We start from the raw sequence: 16,966 nt of genomic DNA, 5'->3' as shown, positions 1-16,966 counted from the left end.
TCCCAACAGCTTTCTGTAAGGAAGTGTTACTGGCTTCATTCTTGCAACAAAGCTTGTGCTGAACTACCTGCTCTAGGTCAGAATGAGTAGTTCAGTGACTGCTGCACAAATTTGGGGTAGAGCTAGAGTTTCAAATTCACCAGTAAACTCAACATGCAGCCTTCTTTATGATTTTGAAAGGAGTTGAAATAAACAGAGAATCTCAATGGTAACAACAGTTAAATGCTTCAGTGCTTGCTTCGTTCTCCACCTGAAAAAGTGAAGATTGCCTCTTTTGAAATACTGAATGAAAAAGTATTTAGATTAAAAAAAGAAAAACCAAAAAGCCTCCAGCATGACTCTTACAAACAAAAACTCCAAAATCAGTTTATGGCTTCTTTTTGTTTGCTGCCTGCCATATGCTGGTCGTCATTCTACTGCCTACTACAATTGGCCCTGTAAGAACAACATTTCATTTAATGCCATTGCAACAGGTTTAAATACATACATATAATTTAGAAAGCAAGTGAAAAGACAAAACATTTATTTTAATTAGGGTTTTATACATAGCATGCATCTGAAAACAAACTCTTTATCATGTAACTATCACTCTGGTTTCTGCACCAAGGGTGTACAATCTCAGACACAATGAATGGGTACCGTCACCTACACTACTGTATACAGAGATATAAAAATATACACAACAGTTCAATTTTACAGAGCAACAGAGCTGAGTGAATACTGTGCACACTGCACTCTCCGAGCCTGGACAGCTGAACATCCAGACTGCAAAGGCAACAGGAACACTGCGGAGATCGTAACTGGGCTCAGAAGAAACAGCATCAGAACTCTGACACAGTGTAAAAATATAAGGCAGAAGCCACTTTCTTCTGAATTGTAGGGAAGAGCAGAGCACACTGAGACTCTCCATTCTTGCTTTTAAAAGTAGTTCCAGCAAGGAGTTGTACATGCAAAAAACATCAACAGTGCAACAACAAAAGAATACTGAACAGTAGCTCAATCGTACAAACTTAAAAAAATGTAACATGTACTTTATGCATCTCCTCACAAAATATCTAGGATTTGTCAGTGCATTAGTGTTAAAGTGGCATTAAAAAAACTTCTGCTATTATAACAGATGCAGAATTATTTTGGAAATGCATAGCATCTACATTTTTATTGTCTTTGTAATTATTCAGTTGGCATAGGCACCATTCTAGTCACACCAGCATTAAGAAGAATTCATGGTGGAAACAGCCATTCTTATCAGTTCATACACAGGTATTCTTGACCGCTTGTCTTGATTTTGATTTCAACAAATAAATGCTTTTTAAAATTCAAAAATATACCCTATGATTATGAAAAGAACTATGTACAACATACCTAAGACACAGGGTTAGCTGGCTGCCATACGTGTAACACACAAGAGAAACATTCAAGTTTGACAGATACTTTTTTCTTTTTGAGATGAAAGGCCTTTGGGTTGGAAGCATATCAGAGACAACAGTGCAGTAGGCTGAGAATTCCTTTAGCTCAGTTCAGAACTAAGGCATTTTATGATAAAATATACATTTATATTTGGTGCAATGTTACTGTCAATTTTAGAATCTAGATCACATCAAATGCTGTCATTTGTCACTCTAGTAAACGCACATACCCATCTTCTATCACAAACGGAAACCTTTGTGGGGAAAAAAATTATCAAACACTAAACCTATTTTTTTTTCCTAATTTGACATTGAAGAAAAACTGCTAAGCCAAACAAATTCTAGAATCCCCCCCCGAGAACCCTATGGTAGGACTTGACATCCTCCTATAGTCTTTACTTGCCAAAAATTAGCCCAAAATTAAACATCATTGAACTTCACTAAAAAGAAATTAAGATTTTAAACTGCTACTTCAAATTACTTTTTGCTTTAATTTTCCAATTATCCACTCATTTTATGCTTGCTGCCCCCTCTGATTATCTCCCAGTGCTGCCCTTCTCCTGTCGTTCCTATATGGCTGCCCTCTAAAGTTTCTCTGATACTGGTAGCCGTCATCTCTGCTTCTGCTGGGTGGTCCTTTCCAGGCCTCCTCATTTCTTTGGAACTGGTATCCTCCCCTGCTGGAATAACCCCTGTCAGGTCTGGGCCTTCTGCCTCCTCCGTAAGTCTGGTTATAGAACTGCTTGGACCTGCCACTCCTCAGCATGTCGGAAACCTCCGTGTCATCTTCAGAGCTCTCCTCCCTCGTTCTCTGGGCCCTGCTTTCCGGCTGCACGTTCCCAGCGCCCTTGGACTCTCTCCCTTTAGCAGGCCTCTCCTTCCGGCCGGGAGTGCCGGGTTTCAGTTCGTTTTTGGGAGGTTCTGCCAGCAGTGCCTGTGTGCTGGGCCCTGCCGTCGGCCTCTCTGGGCCCTGTGTCTGTGGAGGGCGATGCTGCTGCCCGGCTGCTTTCTGCTTAGGAGCAGCAGGACAGGTTTGCTCCAGCTGAGGTGCCCTGGCTGAAGTGTCTTTTGGGGTCCCTGCAGCAGCCACTGGGAATGGGACGGTATTGGAGCCGCTGCCACTGTTGGTCTTCTGGAGCTGCTCTGCACAGTTCACTCCAGGAACTGGAGGGCTGCATTCTTTGCCCACGTACATGCTGGCAGAGGTGCCAGCTGCTGCCTCTTTGTCCTCAGGAGACAAGACAAGGTTAGGTCTTGCTACTGAATTCTCAATGAAACCCTGAACTGGGTACCCATACCAGAAGTGAGGAAAGAAAGGAGGCGCTATTGGAACAGCTCCTAGGAAGTGATTGTGTCCAAAGGGAGGCTGCGGGAACATATTTTTCCCTCTCAGGGACTCCTCATAGTTGGCATGAAGAGCCTGCGCTGGATTCTCCGGTTCGACACAGACCTGTCCTTGACTTTCCGTCACCTGAGCTGAAGGTATGATCAGAGGCAGTGATGGAGATCTGTCAACCTGTGGAATCTGACCATTGGACCTGGCCTCGGTCTGGACAGCAAAGTGCCTGTTTGGTCGTGCAGTTTCGTTTTCGTTCTGAGCAGGAGCAGCCTCCTGGAACCATGGGTTGTGCGGATACACAGGAAGGGACACGTTTGGGTACATTCTACAAGCAGCTAAATAGGCCTGGTGCAGGGGGTACAGGTAAGAATGGGGCGCCCACATGGGACAACTGTATGCCTGCAAGACAGCAGGGAAAAAAAGATTTATATCAGTTATTTGGTCTTTTGAATGTTCAGAGACACATAAAAGCACATCAGTCATTTACCATTTCAAAACAATATAAGAGATAAAAGTGAATTTTCTTTACAGTGACTGCCCTCCATTCTAAATCATACGACTCTAGGATGGTGTTCTTATTTTTTGTTTTCCTTCCAAATGCAGTTGAAATGGGCAACAGTTATGACCAGTAAGAAAACTTATAGTATAGATAAGTATAGATATAGAAATCTACTATATCTGTACTTATCTATATCTATATCTTATACTATATCTATTACTATATATAGTATAGATTTCTATATGGTTAAAGACATAAAGCTTGACTTAGTAAGTCATACTCTAGCTATGTTTTTGAAGAGAAACATTTCAAACTCATTTTCCAGAATCACACTTCCTAATTGGCAATTTTTTCTACTAGACCTCACTTTGCAAAGGCCACTACACTGAAGTTGTCCACCTCAGATGGTGACCCTTTCCCTTTTCTCTACCTCCATGTTAATGAACTGGACTCTGTAGAGACAGTTCCTGGAGCAAACCACCCTGGAAAGCCTATGCAGACCTCCTCTGCAGGAGCCCCTTCCCTCTCAATGTGCAGGGGAAGGGTGCGGGCAGGGCAGGGGCTGGAGCAGAGCAGCAGACAATGCAGAGGGCATTTCCCGGGCCTGCTGTGCCCTGTGACACCAGCAGGGCAGCACAGCCACTAGAACCTGGGCTGGGACCAGCAGATGGTGCTGAAGCACCAAACGACAGGCGAGAACCTAAATTATCCACAGCAGCAGCAAGGAGAGTCCCAAGCATGTCAGCTTAGGAAACTTAGGCTGTTTGAATGCAATGGAGTGACAACTTGCTAATTAACGACTTAGGCATTTCCTATTAACCACAGAGACTTCTATTAGGCAGAGGTATCAAACTGACATTGGAAACTTCCAGTGTCCCTTTCCGTGCCTAGACATGAAACAATATCGTTGCTATGGCCAAAGTCCCATGAAATAAGCCCAAGAGCTCTCAGCACCTTGCCCCAAGTGGTTTGCCTGACAGAAGGAGTAAGAAGGTAAAAAAAGAACATTATTTTGTGCAGAAGGGAGAAAGAAAGCAAACAACTTTGCCTTGCCAAGCAATGGAAAATGCTGGGTTTTGGCTAAGCCTCTTCCCCAACCTCACCAAAGATGTGCACCACATTTACACATACACACTACTATAATTACTCAAAGGATAGAATACTATTATCATTAACCTGAGCAGAAAGAACAGACATGCAGGGTACTTAAGGGAGTGGCCCCAGGGAAAGATTTTGGGATCTGCACTGCAGTGGCTTTGCCAGTACACAGCCATGGTTGAAGTCTGAAGGCATTTTCTCATTCCCTATGTGTGTCATCCAAAAGAACCATCTTCACATTCACAATTTATCTGTGACTTTGCAATGCACAATTTGCTGGCTGTGCAGCCACAGTTGGAAGCCAGGTCTCACTATGCTACTGATATGAATTTGAATTCTGCTGACTTGAAGTGCACTGTGGACAACTGCTGGAATCCCAGTTAAGAGAACACAAAATAAGGAAGTATTTCAATCTGAAAGATGGACTTGAAATGTACACCTGCAGCAACAAATTTTCTGCACTCTGAGTGCCAGCAATTATTCACAAGCGGTTTTTGTAACAAAAATGAAAGCATAAGGAAGTTTGAAGAGTTACCTTCACACCAAGATTGAAGAAAAATCTAAGAATATTCTTATCTAAAAAAAAAAAAAGGAAGAATATTTATAAGGACCTAAAATATTTCATCTGATTTAAAAACTGCATGAAGTTCCATTTCAGTAGAGAACACCAATATTAAGTTACTACTTGCATGTCTTCAACTGATTAAGTTTGGGTTTTTTGCCACAGTAAGGTATCTAGAACACAACAGCAGTTTAAATTTCAGTTTTAACAGTCTGTGAACTTCTAATTGTTAAAGAAACCCTTCACTAAACAAACACCACTGTGCAGTCAGACATGAGATGTTCTTTATGGACATACCTTGCATTCATAGTATGCCAAAACCTGTATTTTCCCAGATCAGTAAGGAAATGCTCAACAGCTTCCAAGCTTTTAAAAGACATGAGCAAACCTATTACTCTGACAGGAGCAGTTCTCCAAAGATAATTCTTTACATGCACAAAACCTCAAGTTATGATGGGGCAAGCTAAGAGGTACAAAGTGATCCTACCAGATTTCCAGGTGTAACCACCTGAAACAGTCACAATCGTTGGCAACACAAACTATACAATACAACTCTATTCAATATTCCCTCCCACATCTTAAATCATGGAATGACAACTATTGGATCTTTGGACAAAGAATGACAACAGGACCAAAAAAAGTTGTATTTATCTACATTTTAAGAAAAGAAGACCTATTAGAAAAAATGGTGTCAAATTCAGACTTCTCACCTTTAGGTAAGTCATCCCCAGTACTGCACAGGGAGTAAGGAGGTGCAACAGCTCTTTCTCCCTTTTCATTAAAAGGGAATCCTGGGTAGAGCGGATCCTGGTAGGGATTCAGAGTCTGAGGCAAAGGCATTAAAGGCTGATTAACTGCTTGTAGCCACACAGGAACTCCAGCACCTGAAGCAGATGTTACCTGAGCCTGTGATACAATAGAGTCAGGTCCCGTGGCTGGTCCTGGCATCAGTGAAGAAGCAGGTATTTGGGTTGGAATACCTAGAGGGAAAAAAATCCCAAAATAGATAACATATATATGTATAGAAAGAGAACAGGTATCAATGCATATCTATAGGTATGTATATATAGATAAATAATCACAAACCAAAAGACATCAGAAAAGCAGGATTCAAAATGCAGAGAATAGTTTTCAGAAAGATTGAAACAATTTAGCTAAGCGTTCCAGAAATAGCTAAACTGATCCCATGTTTCTTTTTTAAAATTATGAATGCCAGAAGGAAATAGGAAGGAGGAAAAAATGGGTGAACTGAAACTTTCATGTGAATCCCTGAAGTTCTCATTCTGACTAGTCATTTAGAGTCAACTCTGAATCTGAGCTTAGATCAACTGGGCTGCACATCTTCTGTCACAGACACAGTCAAGTGAGATAGGATTGTGACTGTCTCATGTGAACAGCAGGCTGATCTGAAAGCTGGTTCTTGTTCAGAAGCAGCAGTGTGAGAGAAAATGCAGCACCTGATCTAATGAGCACTACTGATTCTAAGCTAACTCCACAGACCACAAGATGCACACAGCACTCCAAAACCCATTACACTGGCTTTGCAGCTCAGGTCCAAATGGAGCTCATTAGTTTCAGACATACAAGTCCCAGGCTGAGTCCTCAGGAGTAAACCAAGGAGCCTGCTGTTACATGGGACACAGAGCACAAACACTTACCAGGTTTCAACATGCTGACAATATGTTCTACCTTAAGCAGACCCTCAAAACTCAATGCTATCCCACTCAAGAGAAAAAAGGCCAATTAAGTACACAACCCTCTTGTACCTTTCAGGTTGGAAGTCAAGCAAACTGTACATAAAGGCAATCAAAGATCTGTTAGAACTCTCACTAGCTTTCAGCAGTGAGAAACTATGAATGCCTGCCTTTGGAATGTGAAATTATACAAGACACTGTCTCCTGGGTCTATTTTCAACTTAGTAAGAGAGTTAAAGTATTTTCCAGGGTTAGTAATTTCTGATTTATGTTAGTATTTCTGCAAACCTGCTGGTCCATATGTTGCTGGCTCACTTGGCCAAGCTGGCACAATGGCTGGTACAGAAGGCACTGCTGGAGGTAAATGCACCTCAGAGAAGACTGGAGAGGGTGTCGGAGTTACGCTGGGCAAGCACTCGGTCAGGTTCTGGAAAAACAAACAAATCTGAATCCCATCACGGCTGGTGACCCTGACAAACTCACAGCCTTATCTGGACTACCACCATGCCCACAGGGAAGTACTAACTAGGAACATACCCAAAGAGACCTGAGCTGCATCACTGTGTGGAGATCTCTGAGCTCTGTCCAGCCATGCCTGTACCACAGAGCCATCAGTGCTAGAACCACCTCCTCAAGCTTTACATTTAAGTATCTCCCACCCAAAATAAAAGCCACCCTCACAAGCAATTACCAGTAACCTCAGAGAAATGTGAAAAGGAAAAGCTAAAGAATTTAAATTTCTACCTTGGTAGAAAGATATGAAATAACCCCTCTCTCAGAAAATAACAGATTTACTTTTCTATCAAGGGTTGTCCTTTTACAATCTATACGCTGGACATAACAGATTCCTAACTGTAAATATGAAATTTTAGCATTATCGCCATAGAAATGACTGTGTAATTAAAAGCCAGTATTGTGATACATACGTGGCTGTGATGAAGCTCCCCTTTGTCTGAAGTCTCCTGACTGGAAAACTTTGAAATCAAACAAACATTTCTTACTTGCTCAGCAAGAATCGGAGAATCTGTTTTTACTTGTTCCAAAGGAGATGAAGCTTTTGGATAACTCTCATCTTGACTATTCTTCTAAAGCAAAGTTAGAAACAACATACACAGCTAGTCTAATAGCAAGATTAACTTTACAAAGAGTTATTCACAAACAGTAAACCACATTCCATACAAAGTGGGCTAAGCACCCATCACATATTATACTAGTGTGACATTTTTGCTCATTGAAAGGACAGCAAAGGTTAAAAGCCAACAAGAGGCCATAAATCTTCACTGAACTTCAGAGCTCATGGTCTGTTAGCACAATAGCTATTAGCAAACATCAAATCTTCTGTGGTCCCATTATACTGGAAGTACAGACTGTACTAAGCAATTACAAATCCCGATTTGTAAGTGCTCTCAATAGCCCAGGTTTGAGAACTCTGATTGCAGAGAAAGACTAAGTATAGGTTACAGGGCTGAGGAAAGCTGACAGAAATACAAGCCTCCAGCCTTAGGAGTATTTCACTAAAAGCTGTAAAGCAGCAGCAGCAGCAATCACAGCTCTAAAGACAGCTATTGCTCTGCTAATCATGTATCAGAGAAGCAATAACATTAAAAAAAAATTTGGTCTTTTCTTTAAGATTACCTCAGATGAATTTGGCTCAAGCTTCTGACTTAAGTGGATCTGCCTGGAATTTGACTCTGCAACACCAAGACATAACCTAGTAAATGAACCATTACACCACTTATGGCTATCAAAACTTAAGCCAGTTAGTTTGTCTTTCCAAAATTAAACTTTCAAAACTAAACCTATACCTTAGTATATAATTACTTCAGAAAACTTAAATTTCTAATTTTACCAAAGATCAAAGCATCCTAAAACAAACAGTTATTTGGGCAGTAACAGAGCAGCTACTTCAGTCTGGGTTTTGCAACTCTACAGGAGTTCTTTAGTGATGTTTGGAAACCATTTCAGTGATGCTTGGGGAAAGCAGGAATGAAATGCAGCTGTCCCTTTAAATATATTCATCCTAAAGTGCTCCTAATGAAACAAAAGTTTGTACTTTTCTTAAAGGGAAAGTGCTCTGATTGGCATTTTCATATTCAAGTGTTAAGATAAAAGAAGCTCAAAGTCTTGTCTACTTTTGACTGATTAAAAAAAAAGTTTAGAATGTTACAGTGGATTAAAAGATCAAAAAAAGTTTTCAGACTGCTGCACAAAGTTTCATTCCTCAAGCACCAGCAAACACTTTGGTGGGGAAGACAGTTAAAAAACAGTTGTGACACAATAAGATCTGAATAAGCTCTTCACATTCTGGCTTATGTTCAGACCTGGCTATCACTGCTTGTCAATCAAACTCATGCCCAGATTATTCAGTAGTAGATAAAGACTTTTAAAAAGCTTGTTATATACTCTGTCACAACTAGACAGCGGTATAAATGGAAACAGTATTGATTTTGAGAATTACTGCCAAATCCCCAAGCAGCAATAGGAATCCCTAAACACTCAGAAGGAAGTATACTTGATTCCCATAGGATTGTTAACCTAGTTTCACAAGAGGCAATGCAAATCTGAGTGTCACAAAAAGCAGAGAAAGCTGGACATGCCATGCCCTTCAGCCAAATTCATCACGACAGTGGAGTCTTACTTTCTCTCCAGCTTTCTCTACATGAACATTTCTTAAAAAATGTGAACGTTCCTTAAAAAATTCCTTTGCAATTAGCAGAGATTTACTAACTACCTCCTCCTGGCACCTACAGCTTTCTTCTATTACTGCCATGTTCCACTTCCTCACAGAGGAGGAAAAGCTTTAAGTCCATGAAGAGAAGCTGAAGTGTTGTAACCGACTGGGGGGAGAGAGAAAACCCAAACAAAATTTGGCCACGTGACAGAGCTTTTTACTGTAAACAGGTTTGTTTTCCCAACCCTTCTGTACCCTTCTTCTCCACCTCCTGTACCAAGGTATGCTAATTCTTAACCATGCCACAGTAAATACTTTTACCTGCTTCATAAATTACTCTTAAGGCTCTTCCCACTGGCACTTTCTGCCACACACTCTAAAATTTCAAAAGGATCTAATTTAGGGCAGCTTTGATAAGTCTTTTAGTTTTTCTCAATTCTCTTCCCATTTACTACAAAAATGCCAGCCAGGAGTCTACTCTCTCAGCCACATTCACAAAGCAGGGAAATGTACTTTCTTCACAAACCACACCCTTGCTACCCTCCAGCCCAGTTTAGTTTGGCACTGCTACTTAGGATAACTTTTCCCTCATTGCCTAAACAGATGCCCCACCTTGAATAAATTCAATTGCTGGTAACAACACTAAGCAAATTAAAAAAAAAAAAACAGCCATTATCTAAAACCATTTAGTTTTACCTTTCTCCTTCTGCTCTTCCACCTCTGCGGTCCACTTGCTGTTTCTTCTTTCACTATTGGAGAACTTTTTCTGGTTTACATTATCCACAGTTTGTGTAGCAGCCTGACAGACTAACTGGTTCTGAAGAAGTTGACAAAAGCAGAAATATCACTTCATGTAATCAGTCCAGTGACACTTTACCATCATCTGCTATGATACTATTATGCCTTCATGACAAATAATATTTATGTCTGTAATAGGCAGAAAGAGGAAGGGGAGGGGGGGGGGAGTCTCTGCAGGATACTGAGCCATTCATCTCCTCTTTCACATTCATTGCTACATTTTGCCAAGTGCCCTTTAAGAGCATTCATGACACTAGCTGACATGACAAAATCTGTTTCACTCAGACAATAAATCACATCCTCCTCCTGCAGGTGAGCAAATACAGCGAACTGTTACTGCCCAGGACAGAGACACCTCTGTCCCTTTCACTAGGAGAAAGACTGAAGCCTTTCTTCCCATCCTTGTTCTTGTTTCTGTTTGCCCTAGGATTTACACCCCAAAAGCCCCACACATCTCCAGAAGAAACCTATCTGGAGAGTAGCTCTTTACCCACAGGATCTGCTCGCTTCCCTGGATGTACTGGGACTCCCACCTACTTTCATTAAAGTTGCATCAGTAGAATGATCTCTCCAAAATCCTACAAATACAGATGCTCATGTGTCTCCCATATTTACACACCTAAAGCACTGTGTGGTGGATGTTCAATTATTCCCAGGACAAACTACTAGGTGTATTTTCTTATCTTTAACATATAAAGCACTGTAGATACCAGCGAGTGCAAAACAAATATCCCTAATTTCTGAATTGCAGTGTGATTCAAGGACAGCAAACCAATGGCTAATGAAAGTTCACAGGCAAGTATGGAAAGTGCCCTGTTAATGACAAGGAACGCAGCATACATTGCAAAGAGCAGGAAAAGCTTGCTCATCCCTCTGCTGGATCTCATAGAGGGAGCGGGACTCCTCTATGGCCTGCTTCTCCCTGCGCTCCTCGGGGGACAGCCCAAAGTAGTGACAGTCCCGGCTGCCGTGGTGGCTCAGCTCCTCGCCGCGCTCGCGCTCCGCCTTCCTGCGCACGGGGAACAGAGGGGATCGCTCAGACTAAAATTCTGTATCAAACCCACACAAACTCCTGCCTTAGGAGAAAGGAAGATGCAAGTATGAAATAGAAACTCTGCTGCAGCAGCCCAAGGAACCAAAAAGTCACTACTGACAAATGCAGGTAAAACACCATTTTAATACTCCTTTCAAATGTTAAGTCAGAACACAAAGCAGTCCCCTATGACAGGTTCAGCAGAAGCTGAGGGAAGACCTTAGCCATGCCCAAGAAGCACTTGCAGCATTATTTCAGCCCCAACCAAAACACCCCAACAAACAAAAAACCCCACCCCACACAACCAAAACCATCAAATCCACAACCCACAACAACAACTTCAAACACTTTTTTGCCCCAGGTGGGGCAAAGATGATGCTGATCTGAAGATCAACAACTTGGCACTCTTTGTATGAAATCAGGCAGAGCTACTCAAGCACCAGAGGAGCTCGGTGCTTTAATGGACCTTTCAAGAAAAACAACTACAACATAATATAACCTCCATTTTCCAAGAAAAAAAAAAATGTGGCTTTGTAGGCAGTTTCTGCCATGCACAAAAAAAAAATATTATTCTTCCCATGCTTGTGTGTATTCTGAAGGACTTGGGACACTTCCTAAGCATTCAATGGCAATGTATTTCAAAAGAGTATGCTGGAAGCATCTGAAGCAGGTACCTGGGCTTCCAGAAGCTCAGTTAAAGAGTTCAAGCCAGGGAAGATGCTGTTTGCAGTTTTACCTTGCAGGCTGGGAAGGATTCCTGCCCGGAGCTTTTTGCTCAGTTGAGGTCTGATGAGGTTGGGGCCCAGAACACAAGAACTGGTGCTGCCTGGTTCCCACAGTATGCTGAAGTCGAGGAGGTAGTGCTGACTGGGGTTTGATTGACTTGCTCTGATTCTTTGGCCCTCTGCACTCTGCATCTGGGATAACAACGTGAAAACAGGTAAGACTTCTGTTTTAATCATTTCTTTTAAGCTCTTTGGGACAAAACATCTGACAAAGAAGGTTCTGCCACACAAAGACAGGTACAGTCCTACCAGGCTGAGCATTCTGCCCCCATGTTGGGTAAAACTTTTTTATCTTCTTCCCTGGCACAGTGTTCCAGCCCTCCATAGGAGAGGTCTGTGGAAGAGGTTTAAGGCTCTTCAGTGAGACAGCATGCCTACAAAACAAGGAATTATGGAGTGAATAATATCTTAAAAGACCAGACTGGGGCTTGCATAAATTAATACCACATGTTCACTAATACTGACAGATCTTTCCATATTTGAGAACATTGTTTTCAAAGTTCTTTGCCTTTATGATTACACTCAAGCAATGTGTAGAACAGCAAACCCTTTTTTATTCCTTTTTACATAAAACTAGCAAGTTGATACAAACTTAGTAAAGAATGATCAGCCATTTGTGAAGTGCCTGCAGGGCAGACAGAAAAAGAGAATGATCCCAAAAAGCAATATAATTAGATAAAAGCAATATACTTAGATAAATTTATTACCAACGTTGCAATAGGTGCCAAGATTAAAAGATGTTACATTGATGGTGTATATCCCAGAACAATTACTGCCTTTTTAATTGAGAATGCTAGAGATGATCCAAGCAACTGTTTGCATTATTTGAAAGGTTATTTATTTATATATTTATTATATAGTAATATAATAGTATATAGTATAGTATACTATACTATATAGTAATATAGTAATATAATATATAACTATAATGTAATATATTCTATATTAATAGATTAATGTAAATATATAACTAGTATAATATATTTGTTATATATTTACATTATTCAAACAGGTTAAATTTCAATTTAAAAAGGATTCAAACTGCAAGATAATCTTCAGATCTCATAATTATTGTTTTAATGGTGACCAAATGAGATAAATGGGAATCTTTCTCATTTACCTTGACTGAAAGTGTTTCCTCTTCCCAAACTACAATCAGTGTGGGGTTTTTTGACCCATAAATCACAGGACTTATAGCAGAGCTCAAGATGTCTCAAACTGTTCTCTCCCTGCCCCCTCCCCACGAAAACACCCCAACAAACAAAAAACCCCACACAACCAAAACCATCAAATCCACAACCCACAACATCAACTTCAAACACTTTTTTACCCCAGGGAGGGCAAAGATGATGCTGATCTAAAGAGCAACTTGGCACCCTGTATGAAATCAGGCAAAGGTACTCAACCACCAGAGGAGCTCTAATGGACCTTTCAATATGAAAAGCCTGTCACAAATCCAGCATCTAATTATTAAGTCCAAGCAACACCTTATTAGCCTGGTGTCAATCTGTTTAGGAATGAACCTTGTGCACGAAAATTAAAATACTATTGATGTAATTACTATTCTACTCTGCAAGTAATACCCAGACTACTTGGCACTACAGAAAGAAGTATGAAATAAGAAATTTTTCCTTTTTGAAATAGTATGCTGCTTTCTTAACAAATTTGTGGGAGTACTGCTCCAAGTAAAGAAACAGATACATTTCAGGGGCTGAAGTTAACTCTGAACCAAAGTAATGCCTTCTTCAGTTTGTTGCTCCCTTCCAGAAGAGATTAAGCACTCACTTTGCTCCAAGCTCTTCTACAAATACAACAACTGGCCCATTCTCTGAAAAAACTTCTTGAATATGGGCATTATAAAATTTCCCATTATGGTCTAAGCGCACCTGCAAAGAACAAGAGCAAGAAAAAAAAGTGGATTAGCTCCAAAGATGACTGTGAGAGGAGTTAACTCTTTAAAATATAAACAATAAGAAACAGAAATTTTCTTTCTGGGCAACAGAAGACCTAAAAATACACATCACAGTTCAATAAATGAATCAAAAGCCAATCTTCAACCCCCATTGCTTCTTCAAAACAAAATAAAAATACTATTAGAACAGACACACACATAACACTAAACAAACAGCCCACAAACAAACAGCTTGCTGAGGAACCCTACTTAATGAAATATGCTTTTCAAAACCACATGAGAAAGTTAAAAGTAATCAGTGCAGCCAGGCTTTTCAGCTTTACTGAAAACACTCTCTCACACAATAAAACTCAAAGCTTTTCCCTATTAAAATCCACTTCACTTCAGTGAAATGTAGTCTAATTAGGAACATAATGAATATCAATTACTTCAGGAGTTATTCTTCAGAAGTTTTTTTTTAAGAACAATCAAAAAAAGTTCTTTAGACATGATCATAGAGTTAGTTGTCTGACTGACATTCTATGTTCTTAAAACTCTTCTGTTGTATAAAAAATAAATTTGTTAATGTTTCACTACAGTATTTGGCTTTAAAGTTGTATTAATTTGGCCAACTCTAATTTTCACTATTCACTTCATGTTTTCTTCCCATGTTTTTATACTATATATTTACCGTCTTGCCACATACACAGAAAATTTGACAGATAGAGTATGTAATTACCAGAGTGTTTTCTCCTAATAATATCTGTAAATAAATACCACACAAGACAGCCTTAGGTCTTAAATGCACATTTTAAGACTGTACTATTAAGCAATAAATAATCAACTCAGCATTAGGTTGGTTTGGTTTGGGGGCCAGGGGGTTTGAGGGCTTGTGGCTTTGTGGAGTATTTTGTGGCTGGGGTTTTTCTTAGGTTTGGAGATTTGTTTTCCCTGCAGTTTAGTCACTATGGTTGACTCCATTACACAAATAAAAAAGTACAAACTGAAAGAGCCCCTGTGCTGCATGATTAACCCAACTGAATATTTTGTCATTAATATTAATAGCTTTAATAGATGCTCAAATGTCCTAGAAAGGAACATGTTTAGCTGAGTACCACCAGTTTAATTAACACACTTAAGGAGACTAATCTACAAATTCAGAATTTAATGGCAAACCTTGATTGTTTTTAAGCAGCAACACTTAATACAAATCTTAATAGAATTTGAAGATCAATTGTGTAACACACTTGCAACACCCTGAGAGGAAGAACTGCCCAACACTTTGGAATCTGCAATAACTAAAGCAAGCTGTACTTCATTACTTGGAAGTGCTGAGATTTTTATCAAAGCCAATATACACAGAGTAATCACGATTTCCAGTGTCAAACATAAACACATGGATATACAGTTCCATGCTTAACGTTGAGGCTCCCAGATACCTTACCACATACACTCTCAGAGTTAACCTTGTGATTTTTTTAATGGAGCAAAATTGCACTGATCAGTTGTACATCATGCTGTAAGTCATGAACACTGCCAACAATTAAAGGACAAGTACATCCTCAGCTGAAGACACAAGAGTATTTATAAAGTAGCAATATCAAAATAGTTAACAAAGAGGGAAAATTGACATCTTGAGCAAAATGTTAATGTGTCTGTAAACTACAATTCAATGTTACTTACTTTACATTTATCTCCAATGGAGTATTGCATGCCAGCAGCAATAGAAAAATCTTGTTTTTGCTGATCTGTAAACACAGAAGCAGTAATATACTGTTAGTTTAAATATACCAAAAGGATTACTTTCCTGATGCAGTAAAAATGCAAACCAGGTGTTCAGGCCCCAAATCTGCCCAGTGACCCATGTGAGGAAAACCAAACTAAAACCCCAAACTGCCACTTGCATCCGTTCTTCAGGAGGGCTTCACTTCCCACAGCTTGCAAAAGCTGCAACTTTGAAGTATTCTGTTACTCACCCCATCTGGATCGGAGCCAAACATCGTATTCAATGTTTCTGTAAACCAAGGGATCAAGTGATTTCAGAACCTTTTTAGGCAACACCAACGAGGTGGGATTTCCATTGCTCTCAAGGTGCTGCGTGGAACAGAACAAAGTGCTGAAAGGTCAACTACACAGACATGTCCAGCTTGGCATATTTCAATCACAGTGCTCAAGCCTTGTACTGACACATAGAAATGCTGAAAATATATAAAGCATAAAGGGCTTTGAAAAAAAAATAATTAAACTGTGTTCTTGTAACCATGCCAGAACAAATCTAAGAACTAAGCAGCACTAAAAAGGACACTTATTCACCTCTGAGCACATCAAAAATATCCATTACTTTCCAAAGAAACAGGTCGTTTTTAGGATATTAAATGTTAGGAAAGTTATTAACTCAAGAGTCTCTCATGAACATTAAATACCAAAAATATAGCCGAGTACAAGTTATTGGAAAGAAAATAATTCTCAATGGATAAATACCTTGTTGCCAGAAAGAGACTTCATTCCATTCATATCACTAACTGTTGTAGCTTTACTTCTGTAATAGGACAGAGGCAAGTTACGTTTTCATAATGAATTACAGCATTACTAAGCCCTGAAAATCAGGTAAGACATCTAAAGAGAATAAAAAAAGTGACACTACCATTCTCTATATATTTTCCTGACAATAAGCATATCACAGAATATCTTCATCTCTTGAAGTGAAAAAGCTGTCTGAAACAGAAACTGTAGCTTTCTTTGATAAAGAGGTAAGATTTTGGGTTTAAGTACAAATTTTAGGAAGTCTATCTTATGTGTGCTTTGCTGACACTTAAGGGAAAAAAATCAAGGGGTGGATGACAAGGGAAACAAAAGTCCTCTTAAAATTTTTGCAACTACATGAGGAAAACCTTGCAAATGTAGACATAAAAAAAACCCTCAAAACCAACCTACTGTGTTAGTCAACTTCCATCAAGCATTCTAATTTACTCTTATTTTCTACACCTGACATCACCAGAAAAAAACTTTCCACTGAGAAAGTTCCAAGTATTTTTTCTACAACAGTTGTGGGCAACTGTCAGCATTAACTTCTCCCAAAACTATTACACTTAATAACAACATAATTGAAAAGTTTATATTTATAAAATGAAAAGAATATTCTGGAAAACTAGCTTATGAAACATGCTGAAGTCAACTTTAGGATAAGCAA

General features: G+C 39.7%; 1 protein-coding gene across 1 annotated transcript; it reads right to left on the bottom strand.

The window, feature by feature from the left end:
- Positions 1-506: 506 nt before the first annotated feature.
- On the bottom strand, positions 507-15,776 carry LOC118686439 (OTU domain-containing protein 4-like). Its single transcript, XM_036382668.2, has 12 exons — positions 15,753-15,776; positions 13,671-13,771; positions 12,135-12,259; positions 11,837-12,017; positions 10,908-11,076; positions 9,966-10,086; positions 8,234-8,376; positions 7,525-7,683; positions 6,887-7,025; positions 5,615-5,884; positions 4,878-4,918; positions 507-3,144 (listed from the first exon to the last, which is right to left on the bottom strand). Exons 1-12 carry the CDS (start codon positions 15,774-15,776, stop codon positions 1,921-1,923), a joined length of 2,697 nt encoding a protein of 898 aa, XP_036238561.2. The 3' UTR covers positions 507-1,920.
- Between the last annotated feature and the right edge of the window lie 1,190 nt (positions 15,777-16,966).

This window comes from Molothrus ater, chromosome 4, assembly GCF_012460135.2.
Source record: "Molothrus ater isolate BHLD 08-10-18 breed brown headed cowbird chromosome 4, BPBGC_Mater_1.1, whole genome shotgun sequence".
Taxonomy (NCBI): Eukaryota; Metazoa; Chordata; class Aves; order Passeriformes; family Icteridae; genus Molothrus; species Molothrus ater.
The sequence above is the reverse complement of the archived record's forward strand: the minus strand, read 5'-3'. Positions and strand labels throughout refer to the sequence as shown.

What these genes read in the sequence shown, in the direction of transcription:
- LOC118686439 (XM_036382668.2), bottom strand. Translation starts at nt 15,776, where the DNA reads ATGTTTGGCTCCGATCCAGATGGG. An exon ending in GGAAGAGCAGAAGGAGAAAG is followed by an intron (nt 8,377 to 9,965) that starts GTAAAACTAAAT and finishes TGAAAGTTTAAT; the next exon opens with TTTGGAAAGACAAACTAACT. An exon ending in AGCAACATATGGACCAGCAG is followed by an intron (nt 5,885 to 6,886) that starts GTTTGCAGAAAT and finishes TTTTCCCTCTAG; the next exon opens with GTATTCCAACCCAAATACCT.